A 14,527-nucleotide genomic window follows, 5' to 3' on the forward strand; every position below is an offset into this window, starting at 1 on the left:
GGGAAGACCCGCCATCGATATGAGTATATATATACCCATTGCCATAACTGCCTGCTCGCCAGTTTCCCATGATCACTCTAGGTGATATGCATTCAATTGAAGAGGCTGGCCGTGACCCGAAATTACCAAGGCGCTGTATGGTTCGTTAGTGCTGACATATGCACAGCGAACTGTCTATCTGGGGGCATATCTTGCGACGTTCGATAGGGTTGCGGTTTGCCGTGCCCCCGAGAGGGGAGAGGAACACCATCGTACATACACAATTCGGCACTCTTTCCCCTTCCCCTTCTCCACGGTGCCGACCCAGCCACGCATCCTGGAGGAGTTCTGGAGGAAGGGAATGATAGCTAGGCCATCAGCCACAGGGAGATGACCGGTATGCACGAAACCCGCGTCTGGTATGCACGCAGCAGGTCGGCAACACGAGTCACGACGGGGCCTGGTCCTTGGGGCGACACCCTATCACCACATGGTGTGCGTAGGTGCATATGGCATCGGGGCTTCGGCCCATATGGTCAACTCGCTGTGGCGCGTTAAGCCCAGGGACCAGTCGGGATACTATCCTATGCATGGTGGGAGAGCTGGTAATGTCGTATACGGAAATAGATTAATACCGCCGACACGCAGGGTACGCAAGCACGACCGAAGTCAGAGTTGCTGAAGAGCAGCGGAGCCGATCCATGCTGCAATCTTGAGACCTGGCACACGCCTCTGCGCCCGTCCGTGCCGGATATCAGCCTTGCAGGAGATTGGAGAGGCGCGTGGCAGACATGGGCTGCGCGCATTGTGCGCTCTGATGTGCTGGGAACGTGGCAGAAGGGGACGATGGTGATTCTGTTCTGGCTTGTAGGTACATAGGCACCTACTGGTCCACCACTAACCTAGGAAGGACCTAGGCAGGTTAGGAACCTAACCGAGGCAGTTATGGAAGTTAGGAGGTAGGTACTATCAAAGTGCGCAGAGCATGCAGTATCGTGCCTTTCCTTCCCACTCGGTGATCTTTTCGATGGCTCCCTCCCCCTTCGTCGTAACGGCTCCACCGCGTAACCCTGCCGAATGTATACTCTACTATATCTACTATACGTAGCCTCCAAGACGTCTGGATGTATATGTATACCTATATACCTACCTAGAGGTAGGTTAGGTAGGTACCTACGTAATGGCCGAGAGGATCGAACCTTACGTGCCTACCTTAGGTGCCTTCGGTAAGTGCTAAGAGGTACCTACCTAGGTATATATACCTAGGTACACACGTGCCCGCATACAGATATGTACCTGTCCCTGGGCGTGCACATACATTCGGTACCTACCTATACCTCCTACCCCGGGTACCTCGTACACAGGCAGAAGGCGACCCGAGACCAGACTCTGGAGATCAGACTGGACCAGATTGGAGGGTACATGGGTGGTAGCGGGACGCTACGGCCTGTGGGCGCAAAGCATAGCATCCACAGGTCACCCCTCTTCCCATTTCGAGACACCTTTTTTTTTTTCGATCCCATCGCCGAACGTCACTGGTCCGACGAAGGACGGACGGTTCCCCCCCTGCATGTACCCTCGACCAAACCGGACTAGCGCTGGTCGGGCTCGCTCCGTCCTCTTCGACGTCGCGCCTCACGCGGGCAAATGCCCGCTGCCTTCCATCTGTTCTGTCATCGATAATTCGACCCTCCGATTCCGATCTAACTCCTTGCCCAACCATCTTCCATCGCCATTATCTCCGTCTTCGCCGCCGCCGCCTCTCCGTGTACCTGACTTCAGCCTCTCGCTATCGCTTGCTGTCCGCCTTCTCCTTGGCTTTCCCACCCCCACGCTTCTCGGACGCACACTCGGCGCTTGTTTCACCCCGGGCATTGTGTCGGAGGTTTGGGGTGCAAAGGACGCAAGACACGGCTGAGAAGGGACCCAAGAGGAGGCAGAGATACCCAGGATCCCCCGATAGACGAGATCGAGGCTCGGAGAGCGCCGCCCAAATGCAGGCTCCGAACCCTTCCCAGCGCTCGCTGCAGCGACGGTCCCCCGGACCCGAAGGCCCTACCTCGTCCAACGCCTCCGCGCGCTCCATGTCGCCGGCGAATATGCAGCCTCGCTCCTCGACGGCTTCAAGTAGATCGACTGGCAGCTCAAGACGAAATGTGAGTGAGGGCTGAAAGGGGAGGTGGAACGAATACATTTGAATGGATGCCGTTGAAGACCGTGTCTAGTCCGGTCGGATTTCCTTTCCGTTGTCGTGTTTTTCTCTCTCGTCTTTCTATTTTGTTCCTCTTCTCTCGTAGCCTGTCTGCTCCTAGAAAGACTGAGATGCTGACTACATACCGTACTCGTAGCAATCCAATGGGTCCATGCCACTGTCCCAGATAGAAAAGAGCGTGACGCATCTGCTTGTCGCTACGAAGCAGCTCCTCGAAACGTTGACACAATGGTCGCTTGGTCAGGCTACGGATACGCAGGTATCAGACGTCTATGTTCGGCTGGGTTACGAGTTTAACATGGCCTGCCGTGCTTTCACCGCGATCAACGTCGACACGTCTGACCTCGGGAACGTGCCTGAGAATTTGAGACATATACTGGAAGCCACCCTTAGCCAAGAGGCCAATAAGGAAAGCCTGGAGAAATATCTTCCTCGGATACGAGATATCATCATCCACCTCCTACACGGCCTAAAAAGAAAGCAACAGAAACTCCGCCAGAAACAGACTAAGGATAAGGATGGCGGCAGTTCGCCGGAATCGGCTGGTATCGCGAATCGTACCATGAGTAGCGGCACCAGCGGAAGCAATGGCACCGGCCTCGTCACCCTTCTAAACGAAGGCCTCGAGAACGGGTACGGTGTCACGCCTCCGAGCGAAAGAATGTCGCAAGGGCAACAGAGCGAGGCCCCGCCGGGGGGGCAAGCCTCATCGCCCAATCGACGTGCTCTGCCGCGGGATCAGTCTGGCGCCTCGCCCACCGATCAGTCGATATCGAGCACCTCTATGCAGAATATTCCCGTGCTCCCTCCGTATCCTGGAGACGAGACGACTATGCCCACGGGTCCGGCGGCTCATCTCGATATCGACGCCTTCCCTCCACCTCCGCCGCCTCCGAAATCACAGCAGAGCGCCTTTGCTGCTTTGCAGAGGGGAGGCGATCTTGAGAGAAGGGCATCGAGAAGATATTCCGCCTATCAAATATCTAAGCATCTCGGGGCCCCGACTAATGGTGTGCCCATGCTACCTCCCCAGAACACTCCGATACCGAACCGCGGACGCAAGGAAGTTAGGGAATCCATGCGAGCGGTCCAAGGCCGAGAACCTCTACGGTCTAGCCGCAATGCACCCGGCCAGCCAAAAAGCGCCTATGAGTCATCTTCACCCGTCAGGATACCTAGCAGGGTGTCCGAGGAGGGCTCGAAGCCCGACTTACCTCCTCCCGACTCGGAAAGCCCTCCAGCACGATCGCCGGACGATAGGTACAGGCCAAGTGCCACGATATCCGGGCCTTTAGACGATGCATTTCCGGCAAGCGCGCCTGGATCGCCGGAAAAGCCGCGGCCGAAAATAGACACGCAACTTGTCGAGTCGAGGCCACGACCCCAGACTCCGCCAGAGAAGGAACAAAAGCCGGCTCCTCAGAGGCAGTCACCGCCTCTGGAAAAGGAGCTAACCCTATTCCTACAATATAAGTCGAAGGTGAAGAAGTTCGTTCTTCCTGAGGGCTATACAGGCTTGACAATTGGACGCTTGCAGCTAGCTTTCATCGAGAAGTTTTCATGGAACACCGCCTTGAACGGAAGCGATCTACCCGAGATCTACATCCAGGACCCCATCTCCGGCGTCCGGCACGAGCTCGAAGACCTCTCCGATATCAGGGACCGCACCGTCCTCGCCCTGAATGTCGAACCCCTCGACGAAGTCAAGAAACACTTCGACGAGGGTCTGGGATCCCTGAAGAAGGCGGTAGAGGAAGTGAGGCAAAACGTCACGGATCAGGGATCGGCTTTACAAAGGGTGTCCGATCGCCAACTCGAAACTGCCAAGGAGATGGCTCGTATGGCGGCAGCGCCGCCGTCCGTAATGGACAGCCCGAAGTCCGGCGCAGGCCGCATAGGCGCTAGGCTCAACCCCAGCCAACTTAGGGAATTGCACAGTCTGCGCCGCGATCTCGCCGTCCTACGACAGACATACTCGAACTTCCAGACCGAGATCCAGAGCTCTATGTCTTCACTGCGGAACAAAGCAGCGAACGTCAAGGTTGCAGCGGCCAAGGCTTCAGTATCTGACGCAGAAGGCAGCTCGGGCCATGCCTACGTGAGCAAGGGTCGTAAGCAACTTAACTCGGATTCCGATCGGCTTGTCAACAAGGTAGACGACCTTCAAGACCTTGTTGAAGACTTGCGCAAGGACGTCGTTAATCGCGGCGTGAGACCGCTGCCTCGCCAGCTCGAGAGCGTATCCAAAGACATCCAGGTCTTAACCAAGGAGCTCAAGAAGGTGCAAGAATATATGAAACGGGAGAAGCCAGTATGGACAAAGATCTGGGAGAAGGAGCTGGAAGAGGTCTGCCAAGGCCGAGATGAACTCAAGGTCATGGAAGATCTTATGATCGATCTTCAGGATGATATCGAGAAGGCCTCGGAAACCTTTGCGCTTGTGGAGCAAGCTACTAAGGAGCAAATGAAGGAGAACGTGCCCGCGGCAAGGCAGTTCTCAAAGGGCTTGCATAACCTCGGCAATAGCGCCGACCCGTCCGCCGCCAAAGAAGGTGTGCTAGGCGAGGTAAGGGCGCTGCAGCCAAACCACGAAGATCGGCTGGAAGCCATAGAACGCGCAGAGAAGCTGCGCCAAAAGGAATTGGAAAGCCGGCAGGACAACCCGCTGATGAAGGAACTAACGGATTTCGTCGAGGAAGGGAAGCTCAAGAAGAGCGGTGGGTTCGAGGAGGTCGAGAGGGCGAGGAAGGCCAAGGACGACCGCATACGACGAGAAGTCTGGGAACGAATGAATGGAATCATACCTGAAGACCCGGTCGGCGAACAAGACGGACACACCGAGGTGGGGGAACCTGTCGGGACACCGGATCGTGATGATGATATATAATGCTCGTGCAGGAGCATCCGGACGACGTACTTTTCTATCAACTCAGAGCCTTCCTAAGCGGTGCTTGGAATTATTTGGCCTCTCCATAGCCTAGGCGTCTTTTTTTTTCACTGCTCGATTTTTTGTCCAATCGGCCTCTGGTTTTTTTTTTTTTTTTGATTCTCGGAACTCTGGAAGAGCGAAGGAGGAGAAGGGACTACTCCGCATCATTTACTCATGTATCAAACGATGGTGTGCGCTGGCGATTGACCATAGTTGGGTTTAGTATCCGCTCTTAGGATACGCATATATGTATACCTTTTTTTTTTTAAACCAGTAGATATATCCTGATGCCGTTGAGACAGTAAACAAGCTACTTTGTCCAGAGACAGCCGCACAACACCCTGGAAATGGAAAGGGGTCTACGTCGAGTCCTCAGACGCTCCACCTCAACTTTGCTAGTTATGTGCCTAACATGTGTGCCTATATCATCGCCATTATCGACATTACTACCTGCCTACTTTACCCTTCTTAGCCGCACCCCAGGTCCCCTAGGCGACGTAGAAGGCTCCTCCGTTATATCGCCATGTCGCCCGAACACCTTAGAACACACATCCGTATTTTCTTCGCCTGAGGTGGTTCAGCGATAAACCAAAGCGGCGCGTGATGCCGCCCGAGAGAAAAAAACACACGCAGTAAGCATTAATATCATGGTTAGGTATATAATAAGTACAACAGGTTCTGGGCACCAGAGATCCCGTGCCGTGGTGTATCTATGCGAAAAATATCCATACGCTGTATGCATGTGTATAGGGGGTATCTACTCTCGAAGCGTCTCCCCTCCCAAGAAAAAAAAAACCCCCTTTTTGACTCCTCGAGCCCGACTCCCGGCCAGTGATATGCAGTATGTAAAATATGATCAACCCGTCCCCTCCGCCCGTGTCTATTGTAGGTAACAACGTCGTCTCGTGTGCTCGTACCGACCCGGAAGTGCGCCCGCGACCGGGAACCCGGCTCGCTGCTTACAGATACGACGCGGCGAGGGCGGCGGCGAGCAGCCAGGCGGCCCAGCGCGGCGCGCCGGGAGCCCTCGCGGCGGAGCTCTGGCCGCCGGCCTCGGTCGCGGTGGAGCTGCTGCCGCCGGCGGCGCCGGCGCCGGGGGCCTGGTCGTCGGCGGGGGCGCCGGGGGCGTCGGGGGCGGTGCTAGCGGCCTGGAAGGCGGGATCGAGGGGGGCGGGGGCGGGGGCGGGGACGCGGGAGCCGGGGGCGCAGAGGGCGGCGGGGTCGCGCCAGGTGGCGTTGGCGGCGCGGGCCCAGAGGGCGGCGGGGGCGAAGAGGGCGGCGGGGGCGTAGAAGAAGCGGCAGCGGGCGGGGGCGTCGGCGAACTGGAGCGGCGTGCGGGCGTCGGCGGGGGCGAAGGCGTTCTTGAAGTTGACGGAGCCGGGGCTGCGCGCCGGGTCGGCCGCGCGCCGCGCCGCGTACCCGCGCGCCAGCGTGCCCAGCTCGCTCGCGTCCAGCCGCGCCGCCCCCGCGGCCCCGCCCCCCTCCAGCTCCGCGCTGATCAGGATCGCCGCCGCCGACGCGTTCGCGATCTCCGAGAACCGCAGCACCTGCGACCCCTCCACGCCGCCGACCGCCTGCATCGCGCCCGCGCGCGGCGCCCCGCCGACCGAGACCGTCTTGACGTTCTCTTGGAAGATCATGAGGTAGGAGACTGCGAGAGTTAGCGGGAGGTAGGCTTTTTTAGTATTAGAGAGGGGGAGGGGGGGTTGCGTACAGATGGTGCAGGTGGAGCCGCAGGTGCCGTCGGTCAGCAGGACGATGTCCTCGGCCTTGAAGGGGGAGGCCGGGGGGTTGGCGCGGCGGCCGGTGCCGGTCAGGGTGAAGCCGGCGACGTCGGGCTGCCGCATGTAGGCGGAGAACTTGTCGCCGCGGAGGGTGACCGGGGTGAGGAGCTGGTCGACCGAGGTGAACTCGTCGCCCTGCGGCGTGCGCAGCTCGAGCGGCGACAGGTTCGCGAGCAGGGGCGACACGGCGACGGCCTCCTGCTGGTCCCGCAGGGGCAGGCTCGACAGCACGCGCGAGAGGCTGACCAGGCTGTCCGGGAGCCGCATGTTGTTCGCGTTGAAGGCGTCCCGGCCGGGGAAGAGCTGGCGAGCGAGGGTTTGAGTTAGCTGAGACCCATTTGATCGTATTAAGGGGAAGGGGAGGATTGGGGGGTTATAGGGGGGGGGGGGGGGGGGGGGGCTCAATCTCGCTAACCTGCGCAAAGAGCTCGAAGCCGGCGAGGATCTGGCCGCCGCCGTTGGCGGTGAGGTCGATGACGAGGCGCGTCTTGTTGGCGGCGCGGCACGCGTCGAGGAAGGCCTCGACGGTGTTCTGGAAGACGGACAGGTAGTTGAAGGCGGTTTCCTCGGAGAAGGACGAGATGGCGAGCACGGCGACGTCGCGGAGGCCCGGCTCGTCGAGGAAGAAGCCCATCGTCGTGCCCTCGTCGCTGTTCTGGACGATGGGGTCCGGGTAGTCGGACAGCGACGGCGAGCGCGGCCGGAGGGCGCCCGGGCTGCCGTGGTCGTGCCTATCCCCCTCTCTGTCGCCGTCGCTGCGCCGGCGGCGGCTCCGCGCCAGCCGCGTGGCGGGGACGGGGTCCTGCATCGGGTTGAAGGGCGGGGACGGGGTGCAGAAGCGGTCGTAGAAGTCGTCGCCCGAGGCGATGCCGTCGAAGTCGGCGTCGGAGCGGAGGATGGCGCGGGTGGCGGCGGTCTGGGTCTCGCCGTTCTCGTACGTGAAGGTGAGGCTCGGGCCGAGGTAGACGAGCGAGATAAAGAGCGGGTTGTTCGCGTTCGGGTCGGCGTAGGTGGGGAAGAACGAGTTCCACCGCGCGTCGGCGTCCTGGTAGAAGCTCATCTGCGCGCCCAGGTCCAGGATGAACTCGGTCGCGTTCACGCCGTTGATCTCGGTGATGGCGGGCGGCATGATCCTCGCGTTGCGCTGGAAGGAGGCTAATTGCTGCCGTGTGAGAAGCTTGCGGTGCGAATTCCCCTCCACCGCTCCCCGTCAAGGACTGGAATTCGAACTTACAAAGTCGATACAGCTTCGGCAGGGATACTCCGTCGGGCGACAGGGAGACCATATCCGAGGCTAGATCGTTCCTGAACAAGAAAGCCTTGAAGATGTCCCCGATATATGCGAAGTGGCCGTCATGCGCTGCGGCGATACCGAGGTATATGTCGAGCTGGAAGTCGTACTCGCTGATGTAGCCGCCGGCAGCGGCCTTGGCTGCGATCCGGTCCAGCGTGCCCTGGATGTCGACCGGGGGAAGCGGGTAGGACTCCGGGGGGTCCTTGAGCCACGGCAGGGTGCTTTGCCAGTTGGAGAAAGCCTTGAGACTCTCGATGAGCTGCAGTGCCGGGCCGGGTCGGTTCGGCACCGTACGGAGGCAGTCAAACGCCATGGCTGCCGGGAAGGCCGGCGTGGCTGGAAGGGGCCGTTAGTGTCATCGTATGACCGCACCCTGCGGTGCGGTGCGGTGCGGTGCGGTGCGGTGCGGGATGTGTGCATGCTCACCAGAGGGGTTGACAGCCAGGACGGAGCTCGCCCCGCGGGAAATCAGCGCGCATGCTGACGGGTTAGGGGTCGTTGTCGGCGACGGCGGTCCCTGAGGTTGCGGCGCAGCCGCCACCCCTAGGACGAAAACAAACCAAGACCACCAGAACATCTTCGCCAAGCGCCCGGAAGGGGTGAGGGTTCCGGTCGGGTCGGCTAATTCGGGGCTTTCAGATATGCTTATCGGGCTATCGCTGAAGAGTGCCCGCTGTGAGAAGCCATCGTGAAAATAGGGCCACGGTGAGCGAGGCACCGTGGCAATAGATATATATTGGACCCATCCGGGATGAGGCTGATGATCAGGGACCACGCGTACTTTAGATGGAGGACACGATGAAACGTCTTGGACTTCAAATCGGGTATGGTGCCAGGGCCGTGGTCTCCATGTTCATGATCGTTTACGCGCGCTAGCTGGCATCGCTTCCCTGGCAATCTTACTACGTCCTGACCCGTCTGCACGCTATTTGTGGACTGCACCCGCGTCTGCTCCTAAGCTGAACCGGTTCGAGCGACCAGATTGGCCGGAAATGGCTTCAACCGCCAGGGGGCCCCCTAGGCGTCTCCCCCCCCCCCCCTTAAGGGCCAGATAAGGCCCGTCGACCCCTCTCTCGGCTCCGCGTGGTGGTCTCGGATCCATTGCACCTCTCTACCGGTCCCGAACGAAACGACGACGATTTTTACCATGGTCGATTTCTAGAAAAAGAACGGTGGGAAGGGGGATGCACTATGGCCTCGAGCTACGGCGTTTCGAGAGTCTAGAGGCGGGTTGTTTTCGTACCGGTCTCCTCTCGTCCTCGACCCGCGAGGCAGCCCCTAAGGCTTGGCACGCGAAGGCGGGTGCACCGGGAAGGAGGATCACCGAGATCATGAAATTCCGATTCCCCAGGGGGGTGTCAAGCACGAATATCCGAGATAATAATAGGTTAATTTCATCGAGACTTTGCCCACATTGCCCTGATGGTATTAGGTCCCTAAGGCGGGTGTTGTTATGCCTACTTACCTATGATATGTGTGCCCTGGAAGAGAAATGGCCTCGAAGGGGACGCCAGGCAGGCATTAGGTACCTGCGTGTTATTTTCACCCTCATCGTTGGCGCATCTCCTCAGACCGGCTACTCGTAGCGGTAGCGACGTCATGACACGAGCTGTGTGATGTGCGCATTGGTGAAGATGGGAATTGTTGGGGCCTCCGATCGTAAACCCTCCGGGTCGACGAGCAGGCGAGGAGGCTCGAGTTCACGGAAGCGGTCTGATCTCGAGTGCCATGTTTGGTTTTCGCCCAATGACGGCTGCGCAACGGTCTCGCCAAGCGAGGATAAAGGTGACCACCCTGGCCGTTTGGGAGAACAGATCTGCCAAGGAGGTTACAGTGGATTTGCCCCGTGCGGTCGTGGGGGATGGAGTTTCACCCTCTGATAACTGCATGTGTACCTGGGAAAGGGGGGGGGCGACGGGAGGGGGGTTGAAGAAGATTGTTTTCTTCATCACTTCAAACACGTGCGGATTCCTCCACGTCTCTTCTGCACATACCGTATAAATGACATGGTGTCCCACGACTCCTGAATCCCCAACAACTACTACAGCTTACTCACGGAACCCTGATAACCGTCGCCCCGCATAATAGGGATCTGCATATACCTAGGTATTAGAGCCTCGCTATTCTCACGATCCGCCGCCACGGGGCTAGGTAGGCATAGACGCCGTAGTTCATGATATGATAGACGCCTCTCTAGCTGATTTGAATGGTTTGGTCTATTTTAGGGATGACAGCACACGGGTGTTGATGCCGAGCGAGAGTGTGTGAAAGAGCGGTGCTTGGCCGGACCCGATAGGAATGAATAGCTCCCAACACGCGACGGCGCAACACACGTCGCCGTGCGCAGGTAAATTGAAAAGCACACTTACCAAGCACAAGCAGTTTCGCCAGCTTGCTCGCGTACATCTCCGTCCTATTCTCCGCGCACCTGCAAATGCATGATCTACCACATCTCAGCTCACGCAGACTTTCCCCCACGGGTCGGCCTCGCGAGCTTGGGGATCATCGACCCCCCAAACGACAAGGTGCACTTGCTGGAATTCGACGATCCGAATGTTTTAGAAGCTCGGGAAATCCTGTCGCTTCAGCTCTGCTCGATGACCAATACACATGGATCTGATGCCTACCTCCCTCCTCCGTCCCTCCGTCCGTCCCTCTCTCTATCGTGGGGGGGATAGCTAAGTGAACTAACTGCCCCGCAGTTAATTAGGTGCGGGACACTAACCAGCCCAGCAGACTTAGGCCGTTATAAATCCGTTGGCGACCATCGAGCAACCAGCTTCCACGCAACCGCACTAGAGTGCAGTTGGTGCAAGGCCGCTTGGCCCAATGGTAAGGCGTCTGACTACGACCGAGCATGACCAAACATGCTTGACACAGTTATCAGGAGATTCTGGGTTCGAGCCCCAGGGTGGTCATGTTTTTTTTTCCTTCGCGCCCGCACGGAGTTACGTCGTCTCTAGTGTTGTCGCGAGAATCTCTATTTTTATTGCTATTTACTTTCCTATGCGCGACAGGATCCTGGCGGCTCTACGGTTATACCGATGGGGTGCTCCGCTGGTTATCGCATGCGCTCGATATTATCTGTATTTTGATGCAGTGCTACTTGTGGGTTCTCTGTTTGGCCTAAGGGGATAAGCGTGGATAGGCGTGGGTTGGGGCAAATGCATCAGACTATGCATGGGAACCATCATCCTCAAAGCAGACCGGTGGTATTTTTTGATAGCAGGAAAAGGCTGTATAGATCTACGCATATTGTTGACAAATCGTATGCCATCATCTACCTACCTTAGAGCAACAGCAGAATGATGTTGCTACATCTTGTGTGGCAACGAGTGTCTATAAATACAATTGTTTCTGTTCCGGTATTGCTACGAACCTACTTACGAAATGGAATTGGGAAGGCGCACTGTTCAATACAGACAAATCGGATTCGTATCTTTATGCAGGCAGAGAGCCATAGCAACGACCGGTTGAAACTTTGGGTGAGTGAAAACAGCGAAGCGAGTTAGGTATAAGAGGTATTAGAGAACTGTAATTGTAGGCAGAGAACTAGAACTGGAGATAACCACTGTTGCTGGTAGGTTACGACGAAGAGTTATACCATACGCTCTCGTTACTACCAACGTGGGAACTATCAGCCAAGGACAGCAAAGGCGTGTGAGACTACATCGATAGTTTATCGTGGAAGTGGCACGACAGTTCTGGCAGCCATTAATTTTAGTACGGACGATCGAGGAGTAGCAGTTACTTATCGTAGCATATCCGGGCAGACATTGCCACTGGCTATACACGGCTGGCAAGCGTTATAAGGAATCGAACCAACCATCACTCATAACAACGCAGCCTGTTGACAAGCCATTCATCAAAACGCCAAACGCGCGAACTTGAATTTGCCCGTCTCCTTCTTTCCGGGAGAGAGTCCTGCTATAAAGTACCTAAGGTGCAAGGCACTAAGTACCCGAATTATATATGCATACCTATATAACCAAGCAATTCGTAATTCGTACCTACTGGTCGGGATCGCCGACCAGCAATATCCAGCCATTTCCGTCCCGTATCCCGTATCCCATATCCCGTGTGCCATATCCAATATCCCAATCTGCCGACCAGCGCGTAGCCTTGAGTCCTTCACCCGTATATATAATACGTGCTACTTATAACCCCTTGCCCTTCGTCATGGCGTTGATGCCGTGGCGGATGCGGGTGTCGATGCCGCGGGCGGCACGCTCGGCCCTTGGCTCGACGCGCTGCGCGACCCGCCGCGCCGGCGGCGCCAGGTAGGCGATGTTGCGCTCCCAGCGCGGCGCCCAGCGCGCCGTCGACGCCGCCAGCCGCTCCTCTGCCCCCGGCAGCAGCATGTACAGCGGCGCGAACCCAGCCACGCCCGCGAGCCCGAAGGTTGCGATCTCACTCCGGCGGGCCTGTGGGATGCGGACCGGCATGTTTTGGGGGGGGCTGAGAGAGGAGAGAGAGAGAGAGATAGGGTTGGTTGCTTGGCTGGCTGGCTGGGCGTTGGATTAGGCTCCGAGGGACTTGGAGGTTTGGACCTGGCCGGGGTGGGTATGGCGGGATTGATGATGGAAATGGGTATATAGAATAGAGAGCAACGAAGAAACAACAGGTATGTAGTTGACACTAATAGTTGATAGTTGATGGATGACTTGGTAGTAGTTGAAGAGGCCGAGTATGTGATGACGAGAGATCTGGGCGGCGTGGTCTTGTTAGTCCATGAATTCTTCCGGATAAGGAAAGAGGGACAGCGATATGGGAACCGAAAGCGAGAGAGTCATACCAGAGAGCCCGCGAGACTATACGGGGTTTATGAGAGAAGACGGGCACGCTGGTTTCGGCACTGCACTCAACTTCCCGGTGATGTGCCTACTATCGACGAGGTGATAGTACCGTTTCTGCTGAAGAAGGCAGGCGAGGAGAGAGAGAGACATGTTACTCCGGAGAGGACAGAGAGACTGGGCGGTTGGGCATTTAAAAGGGGGGGAGGGAGAGGAGGAAGGGTGGTGCCGGTGGCATGTTAGCAGGTGGTCGATACATGCGTATACATACCCATACCCTCTGTCGTCCCAAACATCCACTCCCCTTCCTACCCTGGTCGTTCGAGCTGCCTAAGCCATCCAGACCGTGCTCCCCTCTGGTCAGACAGGCCAGCCAGTCCTGGCTGGCTGGCTGGCTGGTTGTCTGATGCTCTGGGGAAGGACACCAGAGGGAAGCGGGGTAACCCAATGACAACAGGGCAGTGATGTTGCGTCGACGTGCTCAGCACCAATCACCTCAGGGGGTCAAGAAGCTAGGATCATGTCGATCGTGCTTCGATGCTCGCCCACGAGGCGGACGTGGCACAGGGCAGAGATCTGGCGGGACGGCGCCGGCATAGCTACGAGGGCGTGTCGTCGTCAGTCGCGTCGGTGGTTGGCAGCGGGACCAAGGGTCGACCTCGCTGGGCACGTCGTCGCAGGACGCCACCTGTTCGTGGAGAGAGAGACGAGAGAGAGGTGGGCGGGCGTACGCGGTGTGTATGGCGTATTGGTGCACCGCAAGGAGGTGAGAATTTGGGGTAGGCTTCTTGTCTGCATCGGAGGCGTACCGAGCATGGGTGGTGGTTCATTTACCCAGCCTACCACCCCGACCGCCGTCCCAGTACTTCTTCGTACATGCTTATATACCAGACTACACGTTGTACCTACCTAGGTACCTAGGTATATATCAGGTTAGGTACCTCTCCGGACTCCCAGCACCTGCCCAGGCATACAAGAGCGATGGGCCTGCCTGCCGCGTTCGCACATGCTGCTCGGGTTGCTGCTGCTCACGAGTTGCCTACGTAATCGAATAACGCACCCACCCTCTTTGGTTCGCTGCTCATCGCCTTCGCTTCTAGTGCTCCACCGGAGAAGTCGTCTTTTCCCACCTGGCTCAGCAGCACTCGTCGTACATTGTTTATTTCTCTGTTATCCATTGCATAGATGGATGGCATGGCAGGGCATCGCGGTGACGGGCAGCGTCACCGATATGCCTCCCTCTTTCACGTGCCCCCTTTCCCTTCCTTGCCCATAGCGAAGTGGCCCTCGCAGCGGGACTGCCTCTACCTAAGGTACTTAGGTACCTAGGGATATGCGAAACCAGGTAGAGATACATAGAAAGGGTGCTGCTCTGCGAGAGTGCGTACCTAATATCGGCGGTGCGTACTAATAGCTGCCCGCCTACCCTAGGTACCTCTACCCTAGGTAAGGTAGAGGTACCCAACAGCATCGCACGCTAAAACCCCGCTTCCCCGGATTGCCTGAGGCGCTACAAAATCCACTAGCGCGACGCCG

At 57.7% G+C, this 14,527-nt stretch overlaps 4 protein-coding genes and 1 non-coding gene across 5 annotated transcripts; 4 read left to right on the forward strand and 1 right to left on the reverse strand.

Annotated features, from left to right (window-relative positions):
* Positions 1 to 1,615: 1,615 nt before the first annotated feature.
* GGS23DRAFT_572330 (AIP3-domain-containing protein) lies at positions 1,616 to 5,264 on the forward strand (the record flags this gene model as incomplete). The annotated part of the gene is made up of 2 exons (XM_051516617.1): positions 1,616 to 2,135; positions 2,328 to 5,264. Coding segments are annotated over exons 1-2 (2,906 nt in total), but the record flags the coding sequence as incomplete, so codon positions are not given.
* A 9-nt stretch (positions 5,265 to 5,273) lies between these two features.
* GGS23DRAFT_99815 (uncharacterized protein) lies at positions 5,274 to 5,739 on the forward strand. Its single transcript, XM_051521455.1, has one exon. The coding sequence runs from the start codon at positions 5,468 to 5,470 to the stop codon at positions 5,705 to 5,707; it is 240 nt and encodes a 79-aa protein (XP_051371133.1). The 5' UTR covers positions 5,274 to 5,467; the 3' UTR covers positions 5,708 to 5,739.
* Positions 5,740 to 6,079: 340 nt separating this feature from the next.
* GGS23DRAFT_605709 (uncharacterized protein) lies at positions 6,080 to 8,775 on the reverse strand (the record flags this gene model as incomplete). Its single annotated transcript, XM_051519801.1, has 5 exons — positions 6,080 to 6,771; positions 6,835 to 7,207; positions 7,320 to 8,059; positions 8,139 to 8,534; positions 8,571 to 8,775. The coding sequence occupies 5 exons, from the start codon at positions 8,773 to 8,775 to the stop codon at positions 6,080 to 6,082; spliced, it is 2,406 nt and encodes an 801-aa protein (XP_051371134.1).
* A 2,148-nt stretch (positions 8,776 to 10,923) lies between these two features.
* Positions 10,924 to 11,420, forward strand: GGS23DRAFT_99851 (uncharacterized protein). Its single transcript, XM_051521456.1, has one exon. The coding sequence runs from the start codon at positions 11,028 to 11,030 to the stop codon at positions 11,334 to 11,336; it is 309 nt and encodes a 102-aa protein (XP_051371135.1). The 5' UTR covers positions 10,924 to 11,027; the 3' UTR covers positions 11,337 to 11,420.
* GGS23DRAFT_t59 lies at positions 11,014 to 11,116 on the forward strand. The gene has a single exon. It is a non-coding gene; the product is annotated as a tRNA-Arg (tRNA).
* Positions 11,421 to 14,527: the final 3,107 nt, after the last annotated feature.

Source organism: Durotheca rogersii (genome assembly GCF_024521655.1).
Source record: "Durotheca rogersii strain YMJ 92031201 chromosome Unknown GGS23scaffold_13, whole genome shotgun sequence".
Classification (NCBI taxonomy): Eukaryota; Fungi; Ascomycota; class Sordariomycetes; order Xylariales; family Xylariaceae; genus Durotheca; species Durotheca rogersii.